The sequence below is a fragment of the Chiloscyllium punctatum genome, chromosome 48, assembly GCF_047496795.1.
Source record: "Chiloscyllium punctatum isolate Juve2018m chromosome 48, sChiPun1.3, whole genome shotgun sequence".
In the NCBI taxonomy this organism is placed as follows: domain Eukaryota; kingdom Metazoa; phylum Chordata; class Chondrichthyes; order Orectolobiformes; family Hemiscylliidae; genus Chiloscyllium; species Chiloscyllium punctatum.
The window spans coordinates 22703792-22729515 of record NC_092786.1 but is presented as its reverse complement, the minus strand read 5'-3'; the positions used below and the strand labels follow the sequence as shown (position 1 = coordinate 22729515).

Below are 25724 nucleotides of genomic sequence, written 5' to 3'. Positions count from 1 at the left end.
TTTGAGCAAGTGAGATTTTATCAGTAAATTTCAGTACAATGATTGTCTAACTCATTGTAAAAGCATCAGTATTGTAAAAGCTGGTACAGTGCGAGCAGTAAGATGTCAGACAACATACTTAAAAGCCCTGAACAACTTTCTACAGCAACTGAATAACAATTATACAAACACACAAGGTTGAGTTGGAACTTGTCTACAAAAAAAATTAAACAGTTCTACAGTTTAGGCAAAAGTGGTGTCGAAATTTGAGTGCTTTTCTTTGAAAAAAACTGAAGTCACTGACAATTGAATTGCTTTGTTGCTGTCAGCAGAAAATAGACAGAAATATACCATGGCTACAGGGGAGAATCAGATGAGTTAAGATAAAAGGCTGATATTACAGTGAAAACATTTAAACAGAGTACAGAACTTGCCCAAGCATTGTCAGAAATATCCTGAAATTAATACATAACACTGCTATATTGACCATATGCTCGCTGCATTTTTAAGAATTTCATGTTGAATTTAGAAACCACATCACTGCTCACAAAATAACGGTTTCAAAATAGTACCTAAATCATGGAAGAAAATTGTATTAAGTGTCAATTCGTACAAAATGAAGAGAAACCTTATTTAATGCTGTGATGAAAGATATTGGAAGCAAATGTGACTTATGTTCACAACTGTACAGTGGTAATTCCATTCTTGCCTTTTTAAAAGGCTGCAACTTGCAAAGAAACAATGAAATGCCTGCATATTTGGAATCACTGTCAGGTGAAGTTCACAATGCAGTTTCATCACCTAAAGGCTTGGTGAACTGTAAAAACCAGCACCACTGATTCAACAGTAGTTCCATAATAAATTTCAACATCAAAAGACAAACTAATACAAAAAAATAATTTCTTCTATTCATTTTGAACATCTTCTAATTCAACTATGTCATAGTTCATTTTTATTTGCTCGGTTGCCTTTCTGAGAAACTGTTGCATCTTTTTTCTTATCGGGCTTGATTTCATTCTTCTTTTTCTCTGCTGCTTTTCCGGGGTATGTCTGTCCTTCAACAGTAACATCTACACAGCGCTCCTGATTTATCAGGAAGTCTTTAATCTCCCAAGCATAGCTTCCATCACGTAGCATAAATATGGCACGATCGGAACCAACAACAAACCTAGGAAAGAAAATTTTTTAAAAAGGTGAATTTTCCTCAAAACTAATAGAAGTGGGCAATATCCACATAACCTAAACAAAATTAAAGATCAACCAGGGAACAGAGGTGACAGGAGATTGCTTAGATCCTTTGATCCTCTGCTGAAAAGGTTACTAGTTTTTGCTGTACTTTCACAGCATCTAAGAAGTGTTTTTCTTTCCCCCATTCTTTCATGGGACGTGGGCATTGCTGGCCAGCATGTGTTATCCACCCCTATTTGCCCACAATCTAAAATGCCAAACATCAAACACAAAGATGATTTCCGCCCCTAAAGGATATTAATGAACCAGATGGATTTTTACAATAATCCATGATTGTCATGGTCACCATCAATACCAGATGTTGTTAACTAAATTTAAATTCCACAGCTACTACCACTGGGTATGAAGCTATGCCCCAGAGTACAGGGGCCTCTGGATTATTAGTCTAGTGATATTACTACCATGCTATCATTTCACGGGAAAACATGTCGATCAAAAATGCTAATAGAATGCTGACTTCTCTCAAAGAGGCTGGTATAGTAGTATTACAGTTGCAATTCGTTGATCAGACCCCACCTAGAATACTATATCCTGCTTTCAGCACTACATTTAGGAAGATGGCCTGAGAAAGATTGGAATACCAATTCATCGGCATGAAAGGTTAACTCTGCAGGACAGATTGCATAAACTTGACTAGTACTTCCAAGTTCTGATCAAGTTATTGAAAATCGTAGAACGATTTGATAGTATAATTGCAGAGAAACTCTTTTCTCTGGTGAAAATCCAAAACAAAGGAATACAAACTTAAAATTAAAGTTTCCATATAAAAGGCCAAAGAAATCAGCAACACTTTCTTCAAACATCTGTGGAACCTAAAACCAAGAGGGAAAGAACTTCATTTGGGGAGGGCATTACAGAACATGAGACAAAGGCAGCTCAACAAAACTGGGGACCAGTTCAGTCATGATCTGGCTGAATGGGTTACACAGATTTCAAGTACTAAATGGGCATTTCTTTAATGCTCCAAACAAAGTTCTTAGGCTAATGTTGCTGGTCTGTGCCACTCCTCTTCAATGCATTAAAAAAATACTGTTCTCCTTCACAGGAACTTTATCAGATTTGAAAATGGGCCAGCAGGAATATTGAAGGCAGGTGGTGAAACATTTGGCAATCAGTTTTAGGAAATAATTTTATAAAGGGATGGAAAGTAGAAAGGTGTAAAAAGGGAGTTCTCCTTTATTCATTCACAGCATGTGGTCATCACTGGCTAAGAGGGCATTTACTGTTGACCCACAATTGTCCTCCAGAAGGTGGTGGTGAGCTACCTTTCTGAACTACTGCAAGTGCATACCCACAGTGCTGCCAGAGAAGTATTCCAGGATTTTTACCTAATAGTATTGAGGGAATGGAGATATAGTTCCAAGTCAGAATAGCAAGTGGCTTGGAGGGAAACTTGCAGTTGGTGGTTTTCCTATGTATTGACTCCTTTGTCCTTCTGGTGGAAAGTTGTAAGTTTGGAAAGTGCTGTCTAAGAGGTCTTGATGAGTTGTTGTAGTACATCGTTTAGATGATACAATTTGCTGTCTATTTATGATGGGAGTGCATGTCAATGGTGATAGATGGGTAACAATCAAGCAAGATGCTTTGTCCTACAGAGTTTATAGTTGATTAATTTGTTGTGGGATTGCTTGCCCTATTACATGTCACTCCAATCTTTGGCATGTAAAGTAGTTCTGTGCTGTAGCTTAATTACACTGACACCTCATTTCAAGGCAAACCTGCCTGCACTCTTCATTAAGTGAGAGTTAATTGCCTGATTTGGTAGTAATACAATAGGGGAATGCTGGGCCATGAGATTACAGATTTTCATTAAACACAATTCTGCTGCAGCTGATGGCACACAGCAATCTCAAGGATGCCCAGTCTTGAGTTATGAACATATGAATTGGAGCAGGAATAGGCTATTCACCGCCTTGAGCCTGTTCCATCATTCAATACAATCATGGCTGATCTGTTGGATTTGAATTCCACACTCCCATCAATGCACAAAAATTTTTGATTTTCATACCTAATAGGAATCTATTCCCACTTTAAGAATATTCTTAATGACCATGCCCCACTCCTGCCTGAGGAAGGCAGCAGAGTCACAACCCGCAAACAAAAATCCTAAAATACCTGGCTCTACTTTTAATACACTATTTCTGGACTTACCCATAAGAGAAAATATTATTTCCACGTCCACCTTGTGATCAGTTTGAGGCTAGAGTTAGACAATAACCAGGAGGACTCATTGACCATGTTTGACTCAATGGCATAAGACTTCATGAACTTAGAACATGAGTCGGTATTTGAAGCCTCGATGTTGCGGCCATTACAGAGACTTGGATATCATAGGAGCAGGAATGGTTGTTGGATGTTCTGGGGTTTAGATGTTTCAAAAGGAATAGGGAGGGAGGTAAAAGAGGTGGGAAGTGGCATTGCTAATCAGAGGTAGTATCACAGCTTCAGAAAGGGAGGTCGCCGAGAAAGGTTTGTTTACTGAGTCAGTGTGTGTGGAAGTCAGGAACAGGAAAGGAGCTGTCACTTCGAGTTTTCTACAGACCCCCTCCGTTAGCAACACAGAGGCATGGAGGAGCAGATTGGGAGGGAGATTTTGGAAAGGTGCAGAAATAACAGGGTTGTCGTCATGGGGGAACTTCAACTTCCCTAATACTGATTGTAACCTTCTTCATGCAAATAATTTGGATGTAGCAGACTTTGTCAGGTGTCTCCAAGATGGATTCATGACTCAATATGTACATAGGCCGACTAGAGGAAAGGCCATATTGGATTTGGTGCTTGGCTACGAACTAGATCAGGTGTCAGATCTCTCGGTGGGAGAGCATTTCAGTGATAGTGATCACAACTCAATGACCTTTACTATAGTCATGGAGGGGGACAGGAGCAGGTGAAATGGTAAAGCATTTAATTGGGGGAGAGGGACTTACAATGCTATTAGGCAGGAACAGTGGAGCATAAATTGGGAGTAGATATTCTTAGGGAAATGCACAACAGAAATGTGGAGGTTATTTAGGGAGCACTTGCTGTGAATGCTAGATAGGTTTGTCCCCCTGAGAAAAGGAAGAGATGGTAGGGTGAAGAAATCTTGGATGACAATAGATGTGGAACATCAAGACGAAGAAGGAAGCTTAAAGTTGAGGAAGCAAAGATCAGAAAGGGCTCTACAGGGTTACAAGGTAGCCAGGAAGGAACTGAGATGGACTTAGAAGAGCTGGAAGGGGGCATGAGAAAGCCTTGACAGATAGGATCAAGGAAAGCCCCAAGGCATTCTCACACCTACATGAGGAACAAGAGGATGGCTAGAGGGAGGGTAGGGCCGATCAGGGATAGTGGAGGGAACTTGTGCATGGCGTCGAAAGAGGTAGGGGACGTCCTTAATGAATACTTTTGTTTCAGTATTCACTAGTAAGAGGGACCTTGTCGTTTGAGAGGACAGCATGAAACAAGTTGATATGCTCAAACAGGTTGATGTTATGGAGGAAATTTTTAAAAACATGAGGATAGGTAGGTTTCCTGGGCCAGATGGGATATATCCTAGATTTCTACAGGATGCGAGGGAAGAGACTGTTGTGCCTTTGGCAATGATCTTTGCACCCTCACTGTCCACTAGAGTAGTACCAGATGATTGGAGGGTGGCAAATGTTATTCCCTCGTTCAAGAAAGAGAAGAGGGACAACACTGGGAATTATAGACCTGTCAATCTTATGTTAGTGGTCGGCAAATTATTGGAGAGGATTCTGAGAGATGGGATTTATGATTACTTGGAAAAGCATAGCTTGATTAGAGATAGTCAGCATCACTTTGTGAGATTCATGCCTCAGAGGCCTTGTTGAATTCTTTGAGGATATGACAAAACATATTGATAAAGGTAGAGCAGTGGATGCGGTGTACATGGATTTTAGCAAAGCATTTGATAAGGTTCCCTATAGTACACTCATTCAGAAAGTGATGGGGCATGGGATACAGGGAAATTTGGCTGTCTAGATACAGAATTGTCTGGTCCATAGAAGATAGATGATGGTGGTAGATGGAAACTACTGGAGCTCGGTGACCAGTGGCGTTCTGTAGGGATCTGTTCTGGGACTTGTGCTCTTTGCGCATTTTATAAATGACTTGGGGTGAGGAAGGAGGAGGGTTGGTTAGCAAGTTTGCCAATGACATGAAGGTTGGAGGAGTTGTGGATAGTGTAAAGAGCTATTGTAGGTTGCAATGGAACATTGCCAGGACGCCAAACTGGGTTGAGAAGTGGCAGATGGAGTTCAACCTGGAAAAGTGTGAAGTGATTCATTTTGGAAGGTCACATTTGAATAGAGATTACAGGGATAAAGGTAGGATTCTTGGCAGTGTGGAGGAACAGAGGGATCTTGGGGTCCATGTCCATAGATCCCTCAAAGTTGCCATCCAAATAGATAGGGTTGTCAAGAAGGCTTATTTTAAGGTGATTGGAAGGTTTAGAGGAGATGTCAGACATAGATTCTTCACAGAGTGGTGGTTGCGTGGAATGCAGTGCTAGCAGAGGTAGTAGAGTCAGATACATTAGGGACATTTAAGCAACTCTTGGATAGGCATGCGGATAATAGCAAAATTTAGGGCATGTGGTTTAGTTTGATCTTAAGAGTAGGATAAAAGGTCGGCACAACATCGAGGGCCAAAGGACCTGTAATGTTCTATATGGCCCAGAGTCAACATTCAGGACTTTTACAGCAACTCCTTCCTAAATATCGATCACAGTGTTGCGGCCCCAGTGCAGCTTTCCTGTCTGTTGGATAACAATTGCCCAGGAACAATGAATGTAACGTCTGGGACTTTACAAGTTCTACAGCTTACAGCCCAGATAGATGAAAACATGGCTGTCAACATTAATCAGCAAAATAATGGATACACAAGTGAAAAGAATTAGAGGTGGGTTGTGGGGCTGAGCCCATGGGAGATTTGAAAACAAGGGTAGAATTTTAAAATCAAGACATTATCAGCCTAGGAACAATATGGGTCAGAAACCACAGGAATTAGGAGTGCGGACAGCTTGATGCAAATTATGAGGAATAAACTTTGAAACAAACATGTAGACCCAGGTCTATGGACCTACACTCATAATGAAGGAAGGAACAACATAAAAGCGAGGGGAAAAAACACAACTGTCTCTATCAAACCAACATTCCCCAGGTACCTATAGCTTTCTTTCACCTGCCTATGGTGCATATCAGGGAAGTTTGTGAACATAGCCCAAAGTTTTTAAACTTAAATTCATAATTCCCTGACACAAATGGCTAGCAAAGAAAGTACAAATCAGCAACTTAGCGTTTTTACAGCATAGAGCAAGGTTACTCAGCCTGTCTATTATGGCCCTTAGCATAAGCAATTCAGCTAGTATCTTTCATTCTATCTTATATTATCTTAAAGCCCTGACTATTTTTCTCGGATAATAATCCAATTCTCTGTTAAGTCATGCTTGAAACTATCTACACCAATCTCAGGCAGTGTATTTCAAGTCCTAACTACTTGCTGTGTCAAGAAACTTTTGCCTCCATGTTGCCACTGCTTCTTTTGCCAAGTACCTGAAATCTATACCTCAGACTCTTAATTCTTCTCTAAATGGGAAGAATTTCTATTTACCCTGTCCAGGACAATCAAGATTTTAAACACCTCTATCAAAATCCCCCTTCAAATATCCCTTCTCCAAAGAGAACAGTCTTTGTTTCTTTAATCGATCTGCATAATTTAACTTCAGTAGAACTGTAATTGAAAATTACTGTATGCCTGTTTTTAAAATAGAATCACCAAGCAGTCACTTAATTTATTCCCAGGTTGGATCATAATGTGATGATTATTTGAGATTTCTCAGTCTTAAAAAGGTGCAGAGAAACAGATCTATTAGACTTCATATTTGAAATCTCAGATTAAATTGATGCAAGGAGTAATACGAGAGTATTACAGACTTCCAAAAGACAGATACATTGAGAGATCAGACAAGAAAGAAGTTAAAATGCAGTGAGAAGGGAATGCGCTGGAAATCAATTATAAGAAAAACAACTGTTTAGTGCAAGTCACAAAAAAGGTGGTCATCTGTTCTCTCAGCCAGTACTCAACTTGCAGCCCAAAATTCTTGCAGGATGATCTGTGATGAGCTCAAAAAGTTACTAAGTATCATGTATGCTTTACATTATTGCTGTGCACAATTATAGATAGATAGCCATAAAGCTGTACAGCATGGAAACAGACTCTTCATCCATGCAGACCTGATATCATAAATTAATCTAGTCCCATTTGCCAGCATTTACCCATGTCCCACTAAACCCTTCCTACTCACGTACCCATCCAGATGTCTTTTAAAATGTTGTATTTATACCAGCCTCCACCACTTCTTCTGGCAGCTCATTCTATTCACGCACCATCCTCGGCATGAAAAAGTTGCCCCTTAGGTCACTTTTAAATCGTCCCCCCCCCTTCACCTTAAACCTATGCCCTCCAGTTTTGTACCCCCCAAACCCAGGGAAAAGACCTTCGCTATTCACCCTTTTGCATGCCCCTCATGATTTTATAAAGTTCTATAAAGTCACCCCTCAGCCACTGATGCTCTAGAAAATAGCCCCAGCCTATTCAGCCTCTCCCTATAGCTCAATCCTACCAACCTTGGCAACATCCTTGCAAATCTTATCAGAACCCTTGCAAGTTTCACAACATCCTTCCTATAGCAGGGAAGCCAGAATTGCATGCAATAGTCCAAAAGTGGCCTAACTAATTGTTGTGGTTCTGTTCGCCGAGCTGGGAATTTGTGTTGCAGACGTTTCGTCCCCTGTCTCGGTGACATCCTCAATGCTTGGGAGCCTTCTGTGAAGCGCTTCTGTGATCTTTCCTCTGGCATTTGTACTGGTTTGAATCTGCTGCTTCCGGTTGTCAGTTCCAGCTGTCCATTGCAGTGGTCGGTATATTGGGTCCAGGTCGATGTGCTTATTGATTGAATCTGTTGATTGAATTTGATTCAAATCAATAAGCACATCGACCTGGACCCAATATACCGACCACTGCAACGGACAGCTGGAACTGACAACCGGAAGCAGCAGATTCAAACCACCACAAATGCCAGAGGAAAGATCACAGAAGGCTCCCAAGTACTGAGGATGTCACCTAGACAGGGGACAAAACATCTGCAACACAAATTCCCAGCTCAGCGAAAAGAACCACAACAACGAGCACCCGAGCTACAAATCTTCTCACAAACTTTGGCCTAACTAATGTCCTGTACAACCACAACATGGCTTCCCAACTCCTATACTCAATGCACTAATAAAGGCAGGCATACCAAACACCTTCTTCACTATCCTACCTACCTGCGACTCCACTTTCAAGGAACTTTGAACCTGCACTGTAAGGTCTCTATGTTTAGCAAAATTCCCAGGACCATTAAATGCAGCGCCTCACGTTTATCTAAATTAAACTCCATCTGCCACTCCTCGGCCCACTGGCCCATCTGATCAAGATCCCACTGTACTGTAAGGTAATCTTCTTTGCTGTCCACTACACCTCCAATTTTGGCGTCATCTGCAAAATTACTAACATACTTATGTTCACATCCAAATCATTTATGTAAATGACGAAAAGCATTGAACCAGCATCGATCCTTATGGCACTAGTCACAGGCCTCCAGTCCGAAAAGCAACCGTCTACCACCACCTTCTGACTTGTACCTTTGAGCCAGTTCTGTAGTCAAGCGGCTAGTTCTCCGTTCACCATGTGATCTAATCTTGCTAATCAGCCTACCATAAGGAACGTTGTCTGAAGTCCAGCTAGATCACATCCACCACTCTACCCCCACCAATCCTCTACATTGAATTTTTTTTTAAGTAATCAAGTTCATGAGACAATTCCCCATGCACAAAGCTATGCTGGCTATCCCTAAACAGTCCTTGCCTTTCCAAATATATGTAAATCCTCTCCCTCAGGATTCCCTCCAACACTTTGCCCACCACTGATGTCAGGCTCACTGGTCTAGAATTCCCTGGCTTTTCCTTACCACCTTTCTTAAATAGTGGCACATTAGCCAACCTCTAGTATTCTGGCACCTCACCTGTGGCTATCAATGATACAAATATCTTAGCAAGAAGCCCAACAATCACTTCTTTAGCTTCCAACAGAGTTCCACAGTACACCTGATCCGGCCCGGGGATTTATCTACCATTATATGTTTTAAAACGTCCATATTGCCTCCTCTGTATTATGGACATTTTTCAGGATATCACTACTTATTTCCTCACGTTCCCTATCTTCCATATCCACAGTAAATACTGAAGCAAATTTCTGGTTTTGTATCTCTGCCAGCTCCTGGGGTTCCACACATAGGTGGTCTTGCTGATCTTTAAGTGGCCCTATTTTCTTCCTTGTTACTCATTTGTCCTTAATGTTCAGTGCCTAACTGCAGTTCCTAAACATCATTACAGATCTATTTCTAACCACAGAAAATTAATACATGGCACCTTGCAAAATTCCATTGCAGCACCATGCATGGCTTGATACAAAAAAAAAGGGCAAAACTGATTGGCTCAAATGTGAATCTAAGATTACCAAATATCTCATTCAGGGAACATAAATTAACCAATAGCAGACAGTAACAGCACAGTCAATCCAATAAAACCTCAGTTCACTAACATGGATTCTAATGTTTTAAAATCAGCATGAGTTACATAACAATTCCTTGATAATAATTCTTCCGTATTATTGTGCATCTAAGCTTGGTGGCGCTGTTGCATTAACTTTTAGATCAATGACCACAGAGTATAGCGCAGCCAGCTTCCGACTCTCCCTACAGCCCACCAGCTTCTCGTGATGTCCAGATGCAAAAGTGGAGAGTGGACTATGACAAGAATCAGAAACCAGGAGAATAGTCCATAAAATAGGTGCTATCATTGCAGTGAAAAACAGTAAGCATGTGAGGGAGGGGCAGGGGAAGTATGGGTCAGGGGAGAGGAGATGCCAACATCATGGAGTAGTTATAATGGGGGACTTTATCTACCTGAGTCTTAACTTGAACAGTAGGCATGTTAAGGACAGAGGGGAAAAGCATTCTTAGATTTCAGGAGAATTTCCTACAGTAGTATAGTGTAACAAAAAAGGCGACAATGCTGGAACTATTTCTTGGGAACGAGGTGGGCAAAGTACATCGAGTGTCAGTGGGTTAACATACGGGGGGCTGGGATCATTGTATCGTTAGGTTTTAGATAATGTAGAAAAGGACAATGGGCAATCCAGAGAAAGAATAACCACTTTCCCCAAGTGCCGATTTCAATTTCTCACTGCGATGTCATATTCCATCCATCAATCAATCCCCTGTTCTTATGCTCAGTAGAATAGGACTCTGGGAGTAATTCTGAGACTAACACACGAGGTCCTCCTATTTAAATTATCCTCTTAGCTTCCTGAATTCTAATTTCATGACCATATCTCTCTCCCAACTTAGGCAGTTGATATCAATGTGGACAATGACTTCTGGTCATCCCCTCCATTGGAATGATTATCTGCAGCCTCCCTGGAACACAGCACTACTTCATACCACAGAAACACCCCTACACTCACACCCACCCCACCAAGGGACACCCCTACACACACACACCCCCACACTCTCACCCCCCCCAACACACACCCCTACACTCACACCCCCCAAACACAGCCCTACACTCACAACCCCCCAACACACACTCCCTTAATTCATATCACAAATCACTACTGCTCATCAATCCTTCATTCATCCCAGACCAACTCCCCTGTACCCACCCAACAGCTGAAATGCCCTTTGTACCATGTTTTATTTCTGACTGCACTCCCAAGTGCCATACCTTCACTTGTTTCAAAATGGAATACTGATTGGGCAAGCGTGAAAAGACTCAGGGGATTTTTGCACAAGTCACCTGGTTTTCTTCGAATGATTGGAAGTCACCCATTCTCTCTCAAACAGGAGACTGGGATATCATAGCAATTACAGAAACATGGCTCAGAGATGGTTGAGACTGGCAGCTTAATGTCCTAGGATACAAATGCCACAGGAAGGATTGGGGGGGGGGGGGGGGGCGGCACGAGAGGAGGAATGGTGTTTTTGATAAGGGATAGCATTACTGCTGTACTTAGGGAGGATATTCCTGCGAATACATCCAGCGAAGTTATTTGGGTGGAACTGAGAAGAAATAAGAAACAGACAATCACATTATTGGGATTGTATTATTGAACCCCTAATGGTCAGTGGGAAATTCAGAAACAAATTTGTAAGAAGATTTCAGTTATCTGTAAGAATAATAGGGTGGCTACGGGAGGGGATTTTAACTTTCCAAACATAGACTGGGACTGCCATAATGTTAATGGTTTAGATGGAAAGGAATGTGAAGTGCGTACAAGAAAATTTTCTGATTCAGCATGTGGATGTTCCTTCTATAGAAGGTGCAACTACTCTTGCGAAATAAGACAGAGCAGGTGACTGACATGTCAGTGGGAGAGCAATTTGGGGCCAGTGACCATAATTCCATTAGTTTTAAAATAGTGATGGAGAAGGATAGACCAGATTTAAAAGTTGAAGTTCTAAATTGGAGGAAGGCTAATTTTGACGGTATTAGGCAAGAATTTTCAAAAGCTGATTGGGGCAGCTGTTCACCGGTCAAGAGATAGCTAGAAAATTGGAAGCCTTCAAAAATTAGATAATGAGAGTCCAGAGACAGTATATTCCCTGTTAGGATGAAAGGAAAGGTTACCTCAGATTACAATGGATCTTGATCAGATGTGGCGAAAGTGATGAAGGGCTCCTGCCCAAAACACAGATTTTCCTGCTCCTCAGATGCTGCCTGACCTGCTGCGCATTTCCAGCACCACTCTAACCTTGACTCTTGATGAGGTGTGCCAATGGGGTTGAGGAGTGGCAGATGGAGTTAAATTTAGATAAATGCGAGTTGCTGCATTTTGGGAAAGCAAATCTTAGCAGCACTTAATGGCAAGGTCCTAGGGAATGTTGCTGAACAAAGAGACCTTGGAGTACAGATTCATAGTTCCTTGAAAGTAGAGTCACAGGGAGATAGGATAGTGAAGAAAATGTTCGTATGCTTTCCCTTATTGGTCAGAGCACTGAGTATAGGAGATCGGAAGTCATGTTGCGGTTGCACAGGACGTTGGTTAGGCCATTTTTGGAATATTGCGTGCAGTTCTGGTCTCCCTGCTATAGGAAGGATGCTATGAAATTTGCAAGGGTTCTGAACAGACTTACAAGGACATTGTCAGGGTTGGAGGATTTGAGCTATAGGAGGAGAGTGAGCGGGGAAAATTTTCATGGAGTGTCAGAGGCTGAGTGGTGACCTTACAGCAGTTTATACAATCACGAGGGGCATGGATAGGATAAATAGACAAAGTCTTTTCCCTGGGGTAGGGGAGTCCAGAACTAGACAGCATAAGTTTAGGGTGAGAGGGGAAAGATAGAAAAGGGACTTAAGGGGCGACGTTTTCATGCAGAGGGTGGCGCGTGTGTAGAATGAGCTGCCAAAGGATGTAGTGGAGGCTGGTAGAATTGTAGCATTTAAGAGGCATCTGGATGGGTATATGAATAGGAAGGTTTAGAGGGATATGGGCAAAGTGCTGGCAAATATGATTTGATTAGGTTAGGATATCGGGTCGGCATGGATAAGTTCGACCAAAGAGTCTGTTTCCATGCTGTACTGCTTTATGACTCTGCTTGTACACTTCAAATCTGCAAATAATTATTTTCCTACACATTCTGTTCATGTAGCCCAATGCCTTGAGGCTACACACTGAATCCAGCTACTGCTCAAATGTCTGTGGCTGCTTCTGGCAGATGTGTTTGTTTGGGGCACATGGTAAGTCCATGACCCCTCTCAAACTGTAGGATGTACGCTCCATTTGTCTCCACTGATTTTCCATCCTGTAACTCTGAAAACTATTTGCTAGAGGAAGTACAGAAAGGAAGTGAAAAAGCAAATACAAGAAACAAAGAGGGATTATGAAAAAAGGCTGGCATTTAACACAGAAAAACGTTGAAGTCCTTTCAAGAAACAATAAAAGGGTGGTAGAGAAAGGAGTAGGGCTGAGCTGACTCCCATGGATATTGAACTGGAAATGAGAAAGGAAATCAGAGGCACTGAAAACCATTTTTTCAATCATCCCTGGATTTAGAGGTGGTGTGAAAGGAATTGGAGAATTGTAATCAAGGTTGTATGGAGCAATCTGGCAATTAAAGATCAGCTTAACTCTGGTGGTGGGGACACATCTATCCTGAATAATTATTTCTAGAATAGTCGCCTCGTCACTCTCACTCACTTTTCAAGGAGTACGAGCACTGATTGAAGATATATTGTGGTTTGTCTATTATCTGAGAATCATAAAATTCCTAGTGTGGAAAGATGTCACTGTCTACTGAAATGCACCGACCTCCACACAGATCCAGCCCCCACCCACCCACCCCCATTTACCATAGCAAATCCACCTAACCTGCACTGTTTTGGGCTGTGGGAGGAAACCCACATGCACACAGGGCAAATGTACAAAACACCACCCAGAATTGAACCCAGGTCTCTGGTCCTGAGGGGCAGCAAAGCTAACCACTGAGCCACTTTGCCACCTTTTTGTGATTATGATTTTTGTTCCCCCCTGCCCCCTCACACACCCAAGTTTAAATTGACCACCTAGAAGGTGGTTAAAAGTAGTGTAAAACCACAGCAAGAGTCACTGTCTTCAAGAAAGAGAGAATGGTTAAAAACAAATTCAATTTACTGTGTCTTTACAGGTGCTTCACAGGAACATTATAAAACAGAATATGACAATGACATTAGATCATAAATTATATGACAGAAGGTTTGGTCAACAAGCCAGGTTTTGAGTTGTGTCTTAAAGGATATAAGCAAGGAAGAAAAAATGTAGGGATGGTATTGTAGCGGTAAATGCCTAAGGAATTGAAAGGAGGGATAAAAGTCAGTGCTACTCAAAGCCAGAATGAGGGGATGCAGCTATCTTGGACAGTAATGTAATTTCTTGCTTGGGCATCTGTTGCCTCAGTCCTCCTCCAGGCTGCAGCCTCTGATTCAGCAGCAGCTGGCAGCAGGCTGTCGAAGATTTGAAGGCAGTTCCTGCTTTGCACAGTGGCAAAAGATTCCATTGCTGGCTGCTGTGTGACCAACCCACATCCTGCCACGGAAAGCCATAGGACTGACAGTCAAGAAACCAGGGCTCATTTGCCCCTCATTCTGGGTGTCTCTTTGTTGACAGCTGGCTTTACTGAAGATCATATTGCACATGATCAACGTAAGGTTATACAAGCAAGTTAACCAGATGTGACTACACAGAGCTTTCTCATACTAAATGTCAGTAGCTCGCTGTACTTAACGGTGTTATCAGGCTTTGCAATCTTACACCTATATTCTGTTTCTTCTCTGTACTTTATGCCATCAACTAATGATCCTGTCCAACTGAAGGCAATGCCTCACACTGAATAAACTGACTCAGCTCTCCAGTCATTCTTCCTGTGAGATTCCTCAGTGAGAATCAAAGCAGCAACAGAGCATCCTAACAACCCTAATCCCATCCTTCACATACAAAGCTTCTACAACAAAAGTCATCACCAGGGTGCAGTTTGGGAATTCAGCATGCACAGGGGCTGGTCAGGGACCACTAATCTCTCATGGAGTTGTAAAGGTCCTTTTGCCAGGGAAAGGGAGACCAAAACTAGACGGCATAGATTTAAGGTGAGAATGGAAAGATTTAGAAGGGACCAGAGGGGTAACTTTTGCACACAGAGGGTTGCACTATGGAATGAGCTGCTAGAGGAAGCAGAGGCAGGTACAATTACAACAGTCAAAAGGTATCTGGATGGGTATATAAAAAGGAAAGGTTTAGAGGGATATGAGCCAATTGTAGACAAGTGGGACTAGTTTAATACATGAAACTTTGTTGGCTTGGATAACTTGGATTAAAAGATCTGATTCCTGTGTGTCTCAATGACTCTATGGCTGTTGACATGGTGTACATGGACTTCCAGAAGTTTTGATACTGTGCCAAACAATAGACCTGTGAGGAAAGGTGTAGGTCAAGGAAGAAAAGGAACAGGAGAAATCTGGATGTAAAATTGATTGAGGAATACGATTAGAATATTGGTTAATGGGTATTCTTCAGGCTGGAAGATGACTGTAGTGGAACTCCCAGGAGTTGCCACCGAGACTCTTTTTCTGATTTATATAAATAAACTAGAGCTTGAATCGCAGGGAACAATTCTAATGTTTGTCAATGACATCAAACTTAGGAGAATTTATAACAGGCTGGTCAGAGAAGGAATTGGAAAGGACATTGACATGGAGCAGGGGAATCAGTGCAGGTGAAACTCAATGTGGAGAAATAAGAGATGATGTGGTATGCTACAAAGAACATGGACAGACAATATAAAGAGTACGCTTATAAAGGTTGTGCAGGAGCATTTGTGCACAGGTCCTTAAAAGTAGCAAGGCAGGTAGAGAGCTGTTAATAAAAAAAACAATATTCTAGGCTTCAATAACAATGGTATAGAGCACAATAGCTGAAAGGTGATAGTGAACTTGTATTAAACAGCTGGAATATCACTTACAGTTTTGGGCCCCACATTTTAAGAAGGATGTGAATGCGCTGGAGTGAGTGCTGAATAAGTTTATAAGAAAGATCCCAGTTATGAGAAACTTCAGTTGAGGATGGATAGGTAAAACTGGGACTGGAGAGAAGGCCAAAAGGAGATTTGATGGAAGTTTTCAAATGCTGAGATCTGGACTGAGCAGTTCAGGACACTATTCCCATTCATAAAAGGAATAAAGAACCAGAGGACAGTTTTGAAGTGTTTTGTGAAAGAAGCAAATGCAGGTGAGGAACGTTTTCAAATAGTGAGTAGCTGGCATCCAGAAATACTGCCTGGAAACAAGGTGGAGACACGTTCAATTCAGGCAATCAAGACTTGATTATTTAAACAGAAATAATATGTAGGGCTACACAGAAAAAACAAGTGATTGACATTAAGTCAAAAAGCTCCGACAGCCAGTGTTGTCATGATGGGCTGAATGGCCTCCTTCTACACGATCATAATTCAGTGATTGTGAGGGGAAAGAGAGAAGAGAGGGAGGAAAGAGGAGCCCAACAGTTTTCTTCAATTTCATGTAATCCCTCCCCTCACTTATGTTCTTGACAGCACCTGCCCCCACCCTCGATCATCTTGTCACTAGTACTCCAATTCCAACTTGGAGATGCCAGTATTGGACTAGGGTGGACAAAGTTATAAATCACACAACACCAGGTTATAGTCCAACAGGTTTATTTGGAAGCACTAGCTTTTGGAGTATGGCTCCTTCATCAGGTGATTGTAGTGGTGAGATGCAGAATGAAGTTTCCTTAATCTTTCTGCTCCTCTCCCTCCTTTATAAACATTACTGCTTTCCACAGACCTTACTGAAATCCCTCAGCTAATCAGAAACAGACAAATCTCCAACTGCTCTCAACAATGCACAGAAGTGGTACGAACTATGACTTGGTGCCAGTACTTTTGTGAATTAGGTGGTTGTCAGTTCATCTTTCATTCTATCAATTTGAGCCCAAAATTGAGGCTGACAAATCAGCGCAGTACTGAGGAAGCAGTGCCTTGTTAGATGCTGCCTTTCCAATGGCTGCAAGATATCATGGTTCTGTTTTGGTTCTATCATATCTATCCCTCAAGCGAAAACAGTCAAATAGTACAGCATGGAAAATCAGAGTATGTGTCATTTTCTGAAGAACAATTCAGTTAATTCCAAACCACTGCTCTTTTTCCAAGATCCTTTTCATCTTTTTCCTGAAATTATTTATACATGTTCCTTTCAAAAGCTTTAGTGAACAGTGCCTTACAGATCACAACAGCTCACTGTATTAAAAAGACTCATTTCTCAGGATTTTTTGGTCCTTGTCACTTTCCATCTGCATCCTGGAAGCAGTTTCACTTTAGTTACGACATCAAAACATTTTTATCAGATTTCCTCTTGGTTTTCTCTGCTTTACGGACAACTCTGGCTTCTCAAAACTATTCAAATAGCTGTAACCCTCAATCCCTGCAACCATTCTACCAAATATCGCCCATAAGCCTTCCTAGTCTTGTATTCAGAATTGAAAACAATACTCTAGTTGGGGCCTCTCTAGTATTCATACAGGTTTAATATGTGTACTCTTTGCACCTATTTATAAAACCCATAATACCACATGTATTATCAACTGCTTTGTTAACCTGACTGACATGTCCAAAGCTTTGATCATAAGCACCCTCATCTCTCGCACTTTATATCTTTTAAAATTGTGTCATTTATCATGTTATATCAGTCCTCAGACTTCCTTCCAAATTCTACTACTTCACACTAGTGTTATTGAACTTCATCTGCTTGTTCTACCAGATTATCCAGTCATTATCACTGCTCATTGTGGGATGATCTGTGCACAATGGTCTGTGCTTCCCCATATTAACAACAATTCAAAAGTATTCTCGGTTGCTCTGAGATTGCAAAATTATCTGTGCTACGTTTTACTGATAAGTCAGTAAATAAAAGGTAAGGAAATTAATGCTTCCTGTTCAGTTGCATTTTGGTTGCTACACACTTATGCAAGATTCAACTATTATACAAAAAGAATTTGAACTTAGTGACAAATCAGAGCTACAAGGGAAACAAATATATATTAAAGACAAAAAAAATCTGTTGGTAACACATTTCAAATCCTTTTCATCTAACGTCTTTAGAAGAAAGATGAATGTCAGAAAAAAGTTAGCAGTTAACTTACAAATTCAAATTCATAATACCATATTTAATTCTTATGTCTTGTGGACCTAAACTTCTCAGTAACACTTTTACTCCAGATAAAAATGAGAAATTGGATTAATTATGTAGGTACATAAAAGCAAGATGTAAAAAGTCACCCCAGTCTTCCACAATTAAATCATACATTGAATATTTAACTAACCCTGGCTTCATTTTCCTCATTTACCTAAAAACCGTAAGAATTCCAAATAAAAATGGTATTAGTTTAGAAATTTTCAAGTGATTTAACCTCCACTCAACTTGGTGTAAATCTTTCAAAGGTTATGGATTCATACACATTTCAAAATATCAAGATGTAAATTCCAAGATGGTTGCCAAAGTCCTATGTTGGACCCATGGAACGTCACATCCTGTAAAGTGTCAAGAATACCTTAAACAGAGATAGACATGTAACAGGAAGAGAGCTGATGATCTCCCACCTTCTCAGCAGAAAGCCACCTATTGAAAATATTTTTTTGGTTTCGCCTTTCTAGGAAAATACAGATAATTGTGCTTAAAAATCCGATGCACTGCATTAGTCAAAAGAGATGTGCCAGTGGAAGATAGTATGCTAGTGAACTGAGGCACCACATGTAAGAGCTTTGACTTCAGTGCCAGTGTGCCAGGAAACTAACAGACAAAGAGTCATCCACTAGTTGCAAATGCATTGCAGGTAAAAGGACTGACTTGTTCTGCGTGCTGGAAGCCAACAGCAAGCCAGTCAGAAGGATCCATTGTAAGAAGCATTCTTTGGATCAGAGGGCTACCAACAAGCCATTGTCAGAAGGATACAGGATAAAAGGACTTTGAGTGATCAGCAAGAGTCAAAAATCCTAAAATGTACTATTCAACTATCAATACTCTACACTCCACAAAATACGCTGAGAGATTGATCCATATATCTTTTAACACTAATCTTTTTTAGTCTCTTTATCTGTGTCATAGTCATAGAGATGTACAGCATGGAAACAGACCCTTCGGTCCATGCCGACCAGATATCCCAACCCAATCTAGTCCCACCTGCCAGCACCCAGCCAATATCCCTCCAAACTCTTCCTATTCATATATCCATCCAAATGCCTCTTAAATGTTGCAATTGTACCAGCCTCCACCACTTCCTCTGGCAGCTCATTCCATACATGTACCACCCTGTGTGAAAACGTTGCCCCTTAGGTCTCTTTTATATCTTTCCCCTCTCACCCTAAACCTATGCCCTCTAGTTCTGGACTCCCTGACCCCAGGGAAAAGACTTTGTCTATTTATCCTATCCATGCCCCTCAATTTTGTAAACTTCTATAAGGTCACTCCTCAGCCTCCGACATTCCAGGGAAAACAGCTCCAGCCTGTACAGCCTCTTCCTGTAGCTCAAATCCTCCAACCCTGGCAACATCCTTGTAAATCTTTTCTGAACCCTTTCAAGTTTCACAACATATGTTTGTGTGTTGTCTTATTCCTCGTTTCTGCAGTTACTAATTAATAAAGTTATTCTTTTGTAAAATTGATTTATTTGGAACAAATTCATTTGGTAAAGACAAAGGCATTCAGAAGGGAGAGACGCTTTTAAATTCATTGTGTTGTGAACAAAGAGGAGGGCAAATGAATAAAGGAGGAGAGCCAGTTTGTCCCTCCTCACCCAACACTTAGAGGCCTTGAGTCACCATATAATCACCAGATCAGTGTGTCAGGTTTGGCACTGTGCAAGTCTGGGATACTGTTCACTAGCCATGGGGAGTACAAAATCACTACCTAAATTAGTCAGTACTGCTGAATCAGAAAAAAGTTAAAACAACACATCATCACAATACCCATCATTGCATTTAGTCACTTAAAAGCAATGGAGAATTTATGTAGTGGTATGTTCCCAGGATCCTGTTGCAACATATGGATCATTAATTTGGAGAAAGACGAGTAAGCTGTTTGAAAAAGCATGGACTAATAAAGGATAAATCAGCATGGACACATTACTGGCAAATCATGTTTGACTAACTTGATGTATGCTTTCCTAATGAGGTAACAGAGAATGAGGAGAACAGTGCAGTTGCTGTCATGCACAGGAATGTTCAAAAAGCACATGAGAAAACACAGATTTGCAAAACTGCCCATGAAATACACGATCATAAGAAACAGAAAAAGGAGCACACCATTTGGACGTCGACCCTGTCCATTTACCATCTTACCATTTAGTATGATCATGTTTGATCTCACTGTGGCCTTAACTCTACTTTTTTGTCTGCTCCCCATAATCCTGCCTCCCTTGTTGATCAAAAACTGCTCAAGTTTCAAATATATTTAATGACTGAGCCAATGGAGCTCTCTGGAAAAGAAAACTCCAGAAAGCAAATTATTGCGGAAAAACTACTCATTTGCATCTTAAATGGATGAAGCCTTAGTTTAAAATTTGCCCCCTCATTTCAGAAAACACTCAGGACTTGCTCTGGCAAGCTCTGTCAGAATTTAATGTTTCAATAAAATCATCTCTCCATCATCAAGGTTGCAAGGGGTGTAGGCTTCAATACTGAACACATAAGAGAACATCTCACCCCAGTAATCAGCTAAAGAACCTATTGTGAACTACTTTCTATGCAAATATATCAAGTTTTCCTTCTAAAAAGGCCAAAACTGTTCACTTTCCTTGAGGTGTGGTCTCACTGTACATTTGTAGCAAATCTTCCATACTTCTCTGCTGCATCCATCATTCTAATTACTTGCTGAATCAACATGCCATCTTTTGAGATTCATGCACAAGAGTACCTAGATCCTTCTGTACTAATGTATTGGAGCATCTCTATTTAAAATAATATGCTTCTCTTCTATTCTTTTGATCAAAGTGGACAACCTCACATCTTTGCACATTACACTTCATATACTGCCAGTTGGCTCATTTGGCTAGATGGCTGGTTTGCATTGCAGCGTGACACCAACAGCACAGGTTTCATTCCCAAACCAGCTGAAATTACCATGTAGGTCCCACCTCTCCCCCTCACCTGAGGTGCGGTGACCCCGAGGTTAAATCATCACTAGTCATCTCTTTCTAAAGACAGAGCAGCCTTATGTTCTGCGAGAGGTGAAACTTGAAAGGACTCAGAAAAGATTTACATGGATGTTACCAGAGTTGGAGAGTTTGAGAAAAAGGGAGAGGCTGAATAGACTGGGGCTGTTTTCCCTGGAACAACAGAGGCTGGGGTGGGGGCTGTGACCTTTTAGAGACTTATAAAATCATGCGGGGCATGGATAGGGTAAATAGTCAAGGTCTTCTCCCTGCAGTGAGAGAGCCCAGAACTAGATGGCATAGATTTAGGGGGAAGAGGGAAAGATTTGAGAGAGACTTAAGGGCAACATTTTCACGCAGAGGGTGTTGCACATATGGAATGAGCTGTCAGAGGAAGTGGAAGCTGCTGGTACAATTAAAACATTTAAGAGGCATCTGGATCGGTATATAATTAGGAAGGGTTTCGAGGGATGGGGGCAAAGTGCTGGTAAATGGGACTAGATAAGGTTAGGGTATTTGGTCAGCATGGACGAGTTGGACCAAAGGGTCTGTGCTGTGCATCTCTGACTATGGTGACTTTTACCTGCATTGATAGAGGAAGTGGAGCTGCTTTCCTCAGAGCCAAGGCACTGACAGGAAATTTGATAACGATGTTTAAACCATCCTCGATAATTGGCAGGGGCGGGGGTTGGTCTTGGTGGAATGCTCTTCGGAAGGTTGGTGTACACTTGATGGGCTGAATGACTTCTTCCTGCGCTGTAAGGATTCTATGATTCTACCCATCCTTTAATCAACACCACAAACAACAGATTATCTAATCAATATCAGAGTAGTTAGAGGAAACTTATGTTTTCTACAATACCATTATGAGTAGACTTAAAATAAAGGAGCTTTAAAGTACAAGATTCCAAGTGATGAAAAGCACAAATGCAGGTGTTACCTTATAGAAATTTAAAAACAGAAATGATGCAAAATGTTCTCTCTGGTCATCAGAGATAGAAATATAAATCATTGAAATTGGCAGCTTATAATGGCTTAACAAAGCAGATAATATTGTGGGAGTCATAGGGAAGCAAAATGTACAAAAGCAACAAAATTATGATGAACCTTTAAAACAGCAGTTTGGTTCAACTGGAATATTTTGTTCAATTCTTTACACTTGCAACAGGCTGTGAATGTGCAGAAGTAGATTCATTAGAATGGTTCCAGGTGAGAAACTTCAGGACCCATCCTGGAGTACAGACCCAAAAATGCTAACAGAATCCCACTATACAATTCATGTAAAACTGTTCATACGCAAAATAAAGACAGCAAATGTTAGTTAATTATTCAACCATGACAGTTACCTCACAGGATCCCTTTTCACTTTATATGTTTCACAGAGATGGGGAAAGCTTGTACCATAGTAGCAGCATCACTGGACTAATAAACCAAATGCTAACGTTCAAGGGAAATGGGTTCAAATCCCACCATGGCTGTGGTTGGAATTTAAATTCCATTTAGAAAAATCAATATATGGAACTGAAAGTCAATAGTGACCATGACACCATCACTGCTTTAAAAAGCCATCTAATTCACCAAATGTCCTTTAGGATAGGGTTGGACCAAAGGGTCTGTGCTGTGCATCTCTACGACTCTGGTGACTTTGCCTGTATAGAAAGAGGAAGTGGAACTGCTTTTCTCAGAGCCAAGGTGCTGACAAGAAATTTGATTACGGTGTTTAAACCATCCTCGATAATTGGGGGGGTGGGGGAATGGTGTGTGTGGCTGGGGCTGGATCTTGGTGGGATACTCTTCAAGTGTACACTTGATAGGTTGAATGGCCTCTTCCTGCACTGTAAGGATTCTACCCACCCCTTAATCAACATCACAAACCTCGGTTTGGCCTACATTGGTTGAGGTCCAAAGTGGTGTGGTTGATTCTGAAATGCTATGGGCAATTAAGATTGGCAACAGCTCATCAGCAATACTCACATCTCATGACAGAACGAACAAAAAAATTCAACTTTTAAGCGAAGATCATCAAATAGACAATCATACCACAAAGTAAAAACTGAAAGAATGGCAGATGCTGGAAATCAGAAACAAAAAACAGGAATTGCTGGAAAAGCCGAGCAATTCTGGTAGCATCTGTGGAGAGAAATCAGAGCTAATGTTTCAGGTCCAGTGATGCTTCCTCAGCACTGTTCTGAAGAAGAGTCACTGGACTTGAAGCATCAAACCTGATATCTCTCCTCAGATGCTGCAAGACCCGCTCAGCTTTTCCAGAAATTTCTGTTGTTGCTGTTGAATTAGACTACAGACACCATTTCACTTATAGCCATTTTTGTTGATTCACTGGTTCTTTGTAGCTTTGTTTTAAGACATAATGCTGAAACACTTACCGCTGTACATCATAATTTGCATTGTACAGGCTGCCTTGCCAAAGACTGGTAATCTCTTCAGTGTCCTTTTCAGTGGGATTCCCAGACACTGTTACAAATACCATTAAGGTCTTGCCTTTCTTGGTTGCCTTCAGCAGGTTTTCAGGATTGCTGGGATCAATTTTGGAAAAGTCTATTGGTGGAGAAGCTCTCTTGTGTTCTGGTAGGTCCCCTTCTTCTATATCATCGTCTTTCTGCATAAAGACAAGGTAATACAAATTTCTGATGGAAAATCATCTACTAATTTGAAATCAATGTTAACACAAAACACTGTACCACATTACCTGAGAACTTCACGCAAAATATCATTTAATTAAGCGATCTTCCATGTTATTTTAGATTAAGTTTATAGATAAGAAAAGCAGATGTCGACTTCAACATTTTAAGAGTTCATAATGAAAATGGCACATACTAACTAGCACTCTTATGCTTGGTACAGGCCACATGATACTGAACATTAGCAGAAACAACCAGGCAAATCTTTTAAACTGCGGGAAGTATTTTGTGCAATACTCAGAATATACAAATCTTGTTTCAATGACACTTTTGTCAGCAATAATATTTTAGAGTTAATTCTTCAAAATAAATATCTTAACTACTTGAGTTTTGAAACATGTTTGCAAAACAACACAATGCTGGATAAATTCCTTAAGAGCTACAGATCCTTAACTTTACAGGAAGTGAAGCGCAAATCCTACTTTTGAAGAAATTCACCAGAACTTAGCAATTTGCCGACTGGTTATTAGTTCTGTTTGGATCAGGGAACGAAAATCAAAAATATTTTATGGAATAGTTAGTACGACTTTGTCACCATCTGGTTGGCTATCCTTCAACAACATGATGTTGATAACCACAGCACCACCCTTTCTCACCCCATCAGGCTGCTTCCTCAATCATGAAATATCTGTTACGTCCGTCCCTATCCCTCAATATACTTAAAATCAACTTCAAATTATTCCAAACCAATTAATTCTACCTCCCAAGCAAACACCCCTCCCACACCCACTTACCTGACCCTATCTTTTTCAAAATCATACAGCAAGACAGACTGACTATTTGGTCAAACTCATTCACGACAACTAAGTTTCCCCAAACTAAACTAGTCCCACTTTCCTGCATTTGGCCCATATCCCTCTAAACCTTTCCTAAGGCGTAGGTGTAGGTGTATTAATGTCTTTTAAATATTGTAATTATACCTGCATCTACCACTTCCTCTGACAGTCCATTCTACACACAAACCACCCTGTGTGCAATAGTTACAGCTCAGGTCCCTTTTAAATCCTTCTCCTCTCACCTTAAAAATATGCTTACAAGTTCTGAACTTACTCACCCTAGGGGAAAAACCTTTGTTATTCACCTTATCGATGCCACTCATGATTTTATAAACCTCTGTAAGACCACCTCGCAACCTCACCCACTCCAGTATAAAAGTCCCAGCCTATCCTCATAAGCAAACCCTCCAGTCTCAGCAACATATTTGTAAATCTTTCCTGAACCTTGTCCAATTTAATATTATCCTATATTCAATCATCTGAGCAAGGAAGACAGCATGCTAAATACCTTGTTTAGCACCCTGGCTGAGATGCAACTTTCAAACAATTGGTAAGGCCATTTTTGGAGTATCGTGCGCAATTATAGTCTCCCTCCTAGAGGAAAAATGTTGTGAAACTTGAAGGGGTTCAGAAAACATTTATAAGGATGTTGACAGGGTTGGAGGTTCTGTAATATAGGGAGTGGGGCTGTTTTCCCTGGAATGACAAAGGGTGAGGTTTTGAAAATGAGGGGCATGGACAGGGTAGATAGACAATGCATTTCACCTGGAGTGAGGGAGTCAAGAACTAGGGGAGAAGGGGGATGAGGAGAGGCAGACACAGGGGCGGGGGAGGGTAACCGGGGATGGGGGGAGGGAGAGAGAAGAGACAAGGGAAACCAGATGGGGGGGGGGGGAAAGAGAGACGAGGGTAACCGGGTGAGTGGGGAGACCCTGGCTTGCTCCCATCCCTGCTCACTCCTTTCCTTTCCCTCCCTCCCGCCGGGCCTCTCTTTATTCCCGCCTCATAGCGACTCCGCACCTCCCACTCCTCCAGCAACCTCGCCATGTCGGCGTCGTTGTAATCGCGGATGTCCTTTTTCTTCTTGGGCCGATTGTCCTGCCCGGCGGCAGGGCCGCTCGACAGCAGCGGGAGCAGGAGCAGCAGCAGCACCGAGACCCAGGCCGCAGGCGCCGCCATTGCAGAGAGCAGGCCGCCCCTCCGCTCGCGCCGCCCCTTCAACGGCCGT

At 41.4% G+C, this 25724-nt stretch overlaps 1 protein-coding gene across 1 annotated transcript; it reads right to left on the bottom strand.

Moving 5' to 3' along the window:
* Nucleotides 1–25724, bottom strand: mesd (mesoderm development LRP chaperone). The gene is made up of 3 exons (XM_072564805.1): nucleotides 25517–25724; nucleotides 23406–23638; nucleotides 1–1147 (listed from the first exon to the last, which is right to left on the bottom strand). The coding sequence occupies exons 1-3, from the start codon at nucleotides 25673–25675 to the stop codon at nucleotides 919–921; spliced, it is 621 nt and encodes a 206-aa protein (XP_072420906.1). The 5' UTR covers nucleotides 25676–25724; the 3' UTR covers nucleotides 1–918.

Bases quoted from the DNA above. Each gene is read 5' to 3' on its own strand.
- mesd (XM_072564805.1), bottom strand. From the start codon at position 25,675: ATGGCGGCGCCTGCGGCCTGGGTCTCGGTGCTGCTGCTGCTCCTGCTC. The intron at 23,639-25,516 runs GTGCGGAGTCGC...GTCTTTATGCAG, and splicing joins GGTTGCTGGAGGAGTGGGAG to AAAGACGATGATATAGAAGA. The intron at 1,148-23,405 runs GTAAGTGTTTCA...TTTCTTTCCTAG, and splicing joins GCAAATTATGATGTACAGCG to GTTTGTTGTTGGTTCCGATC.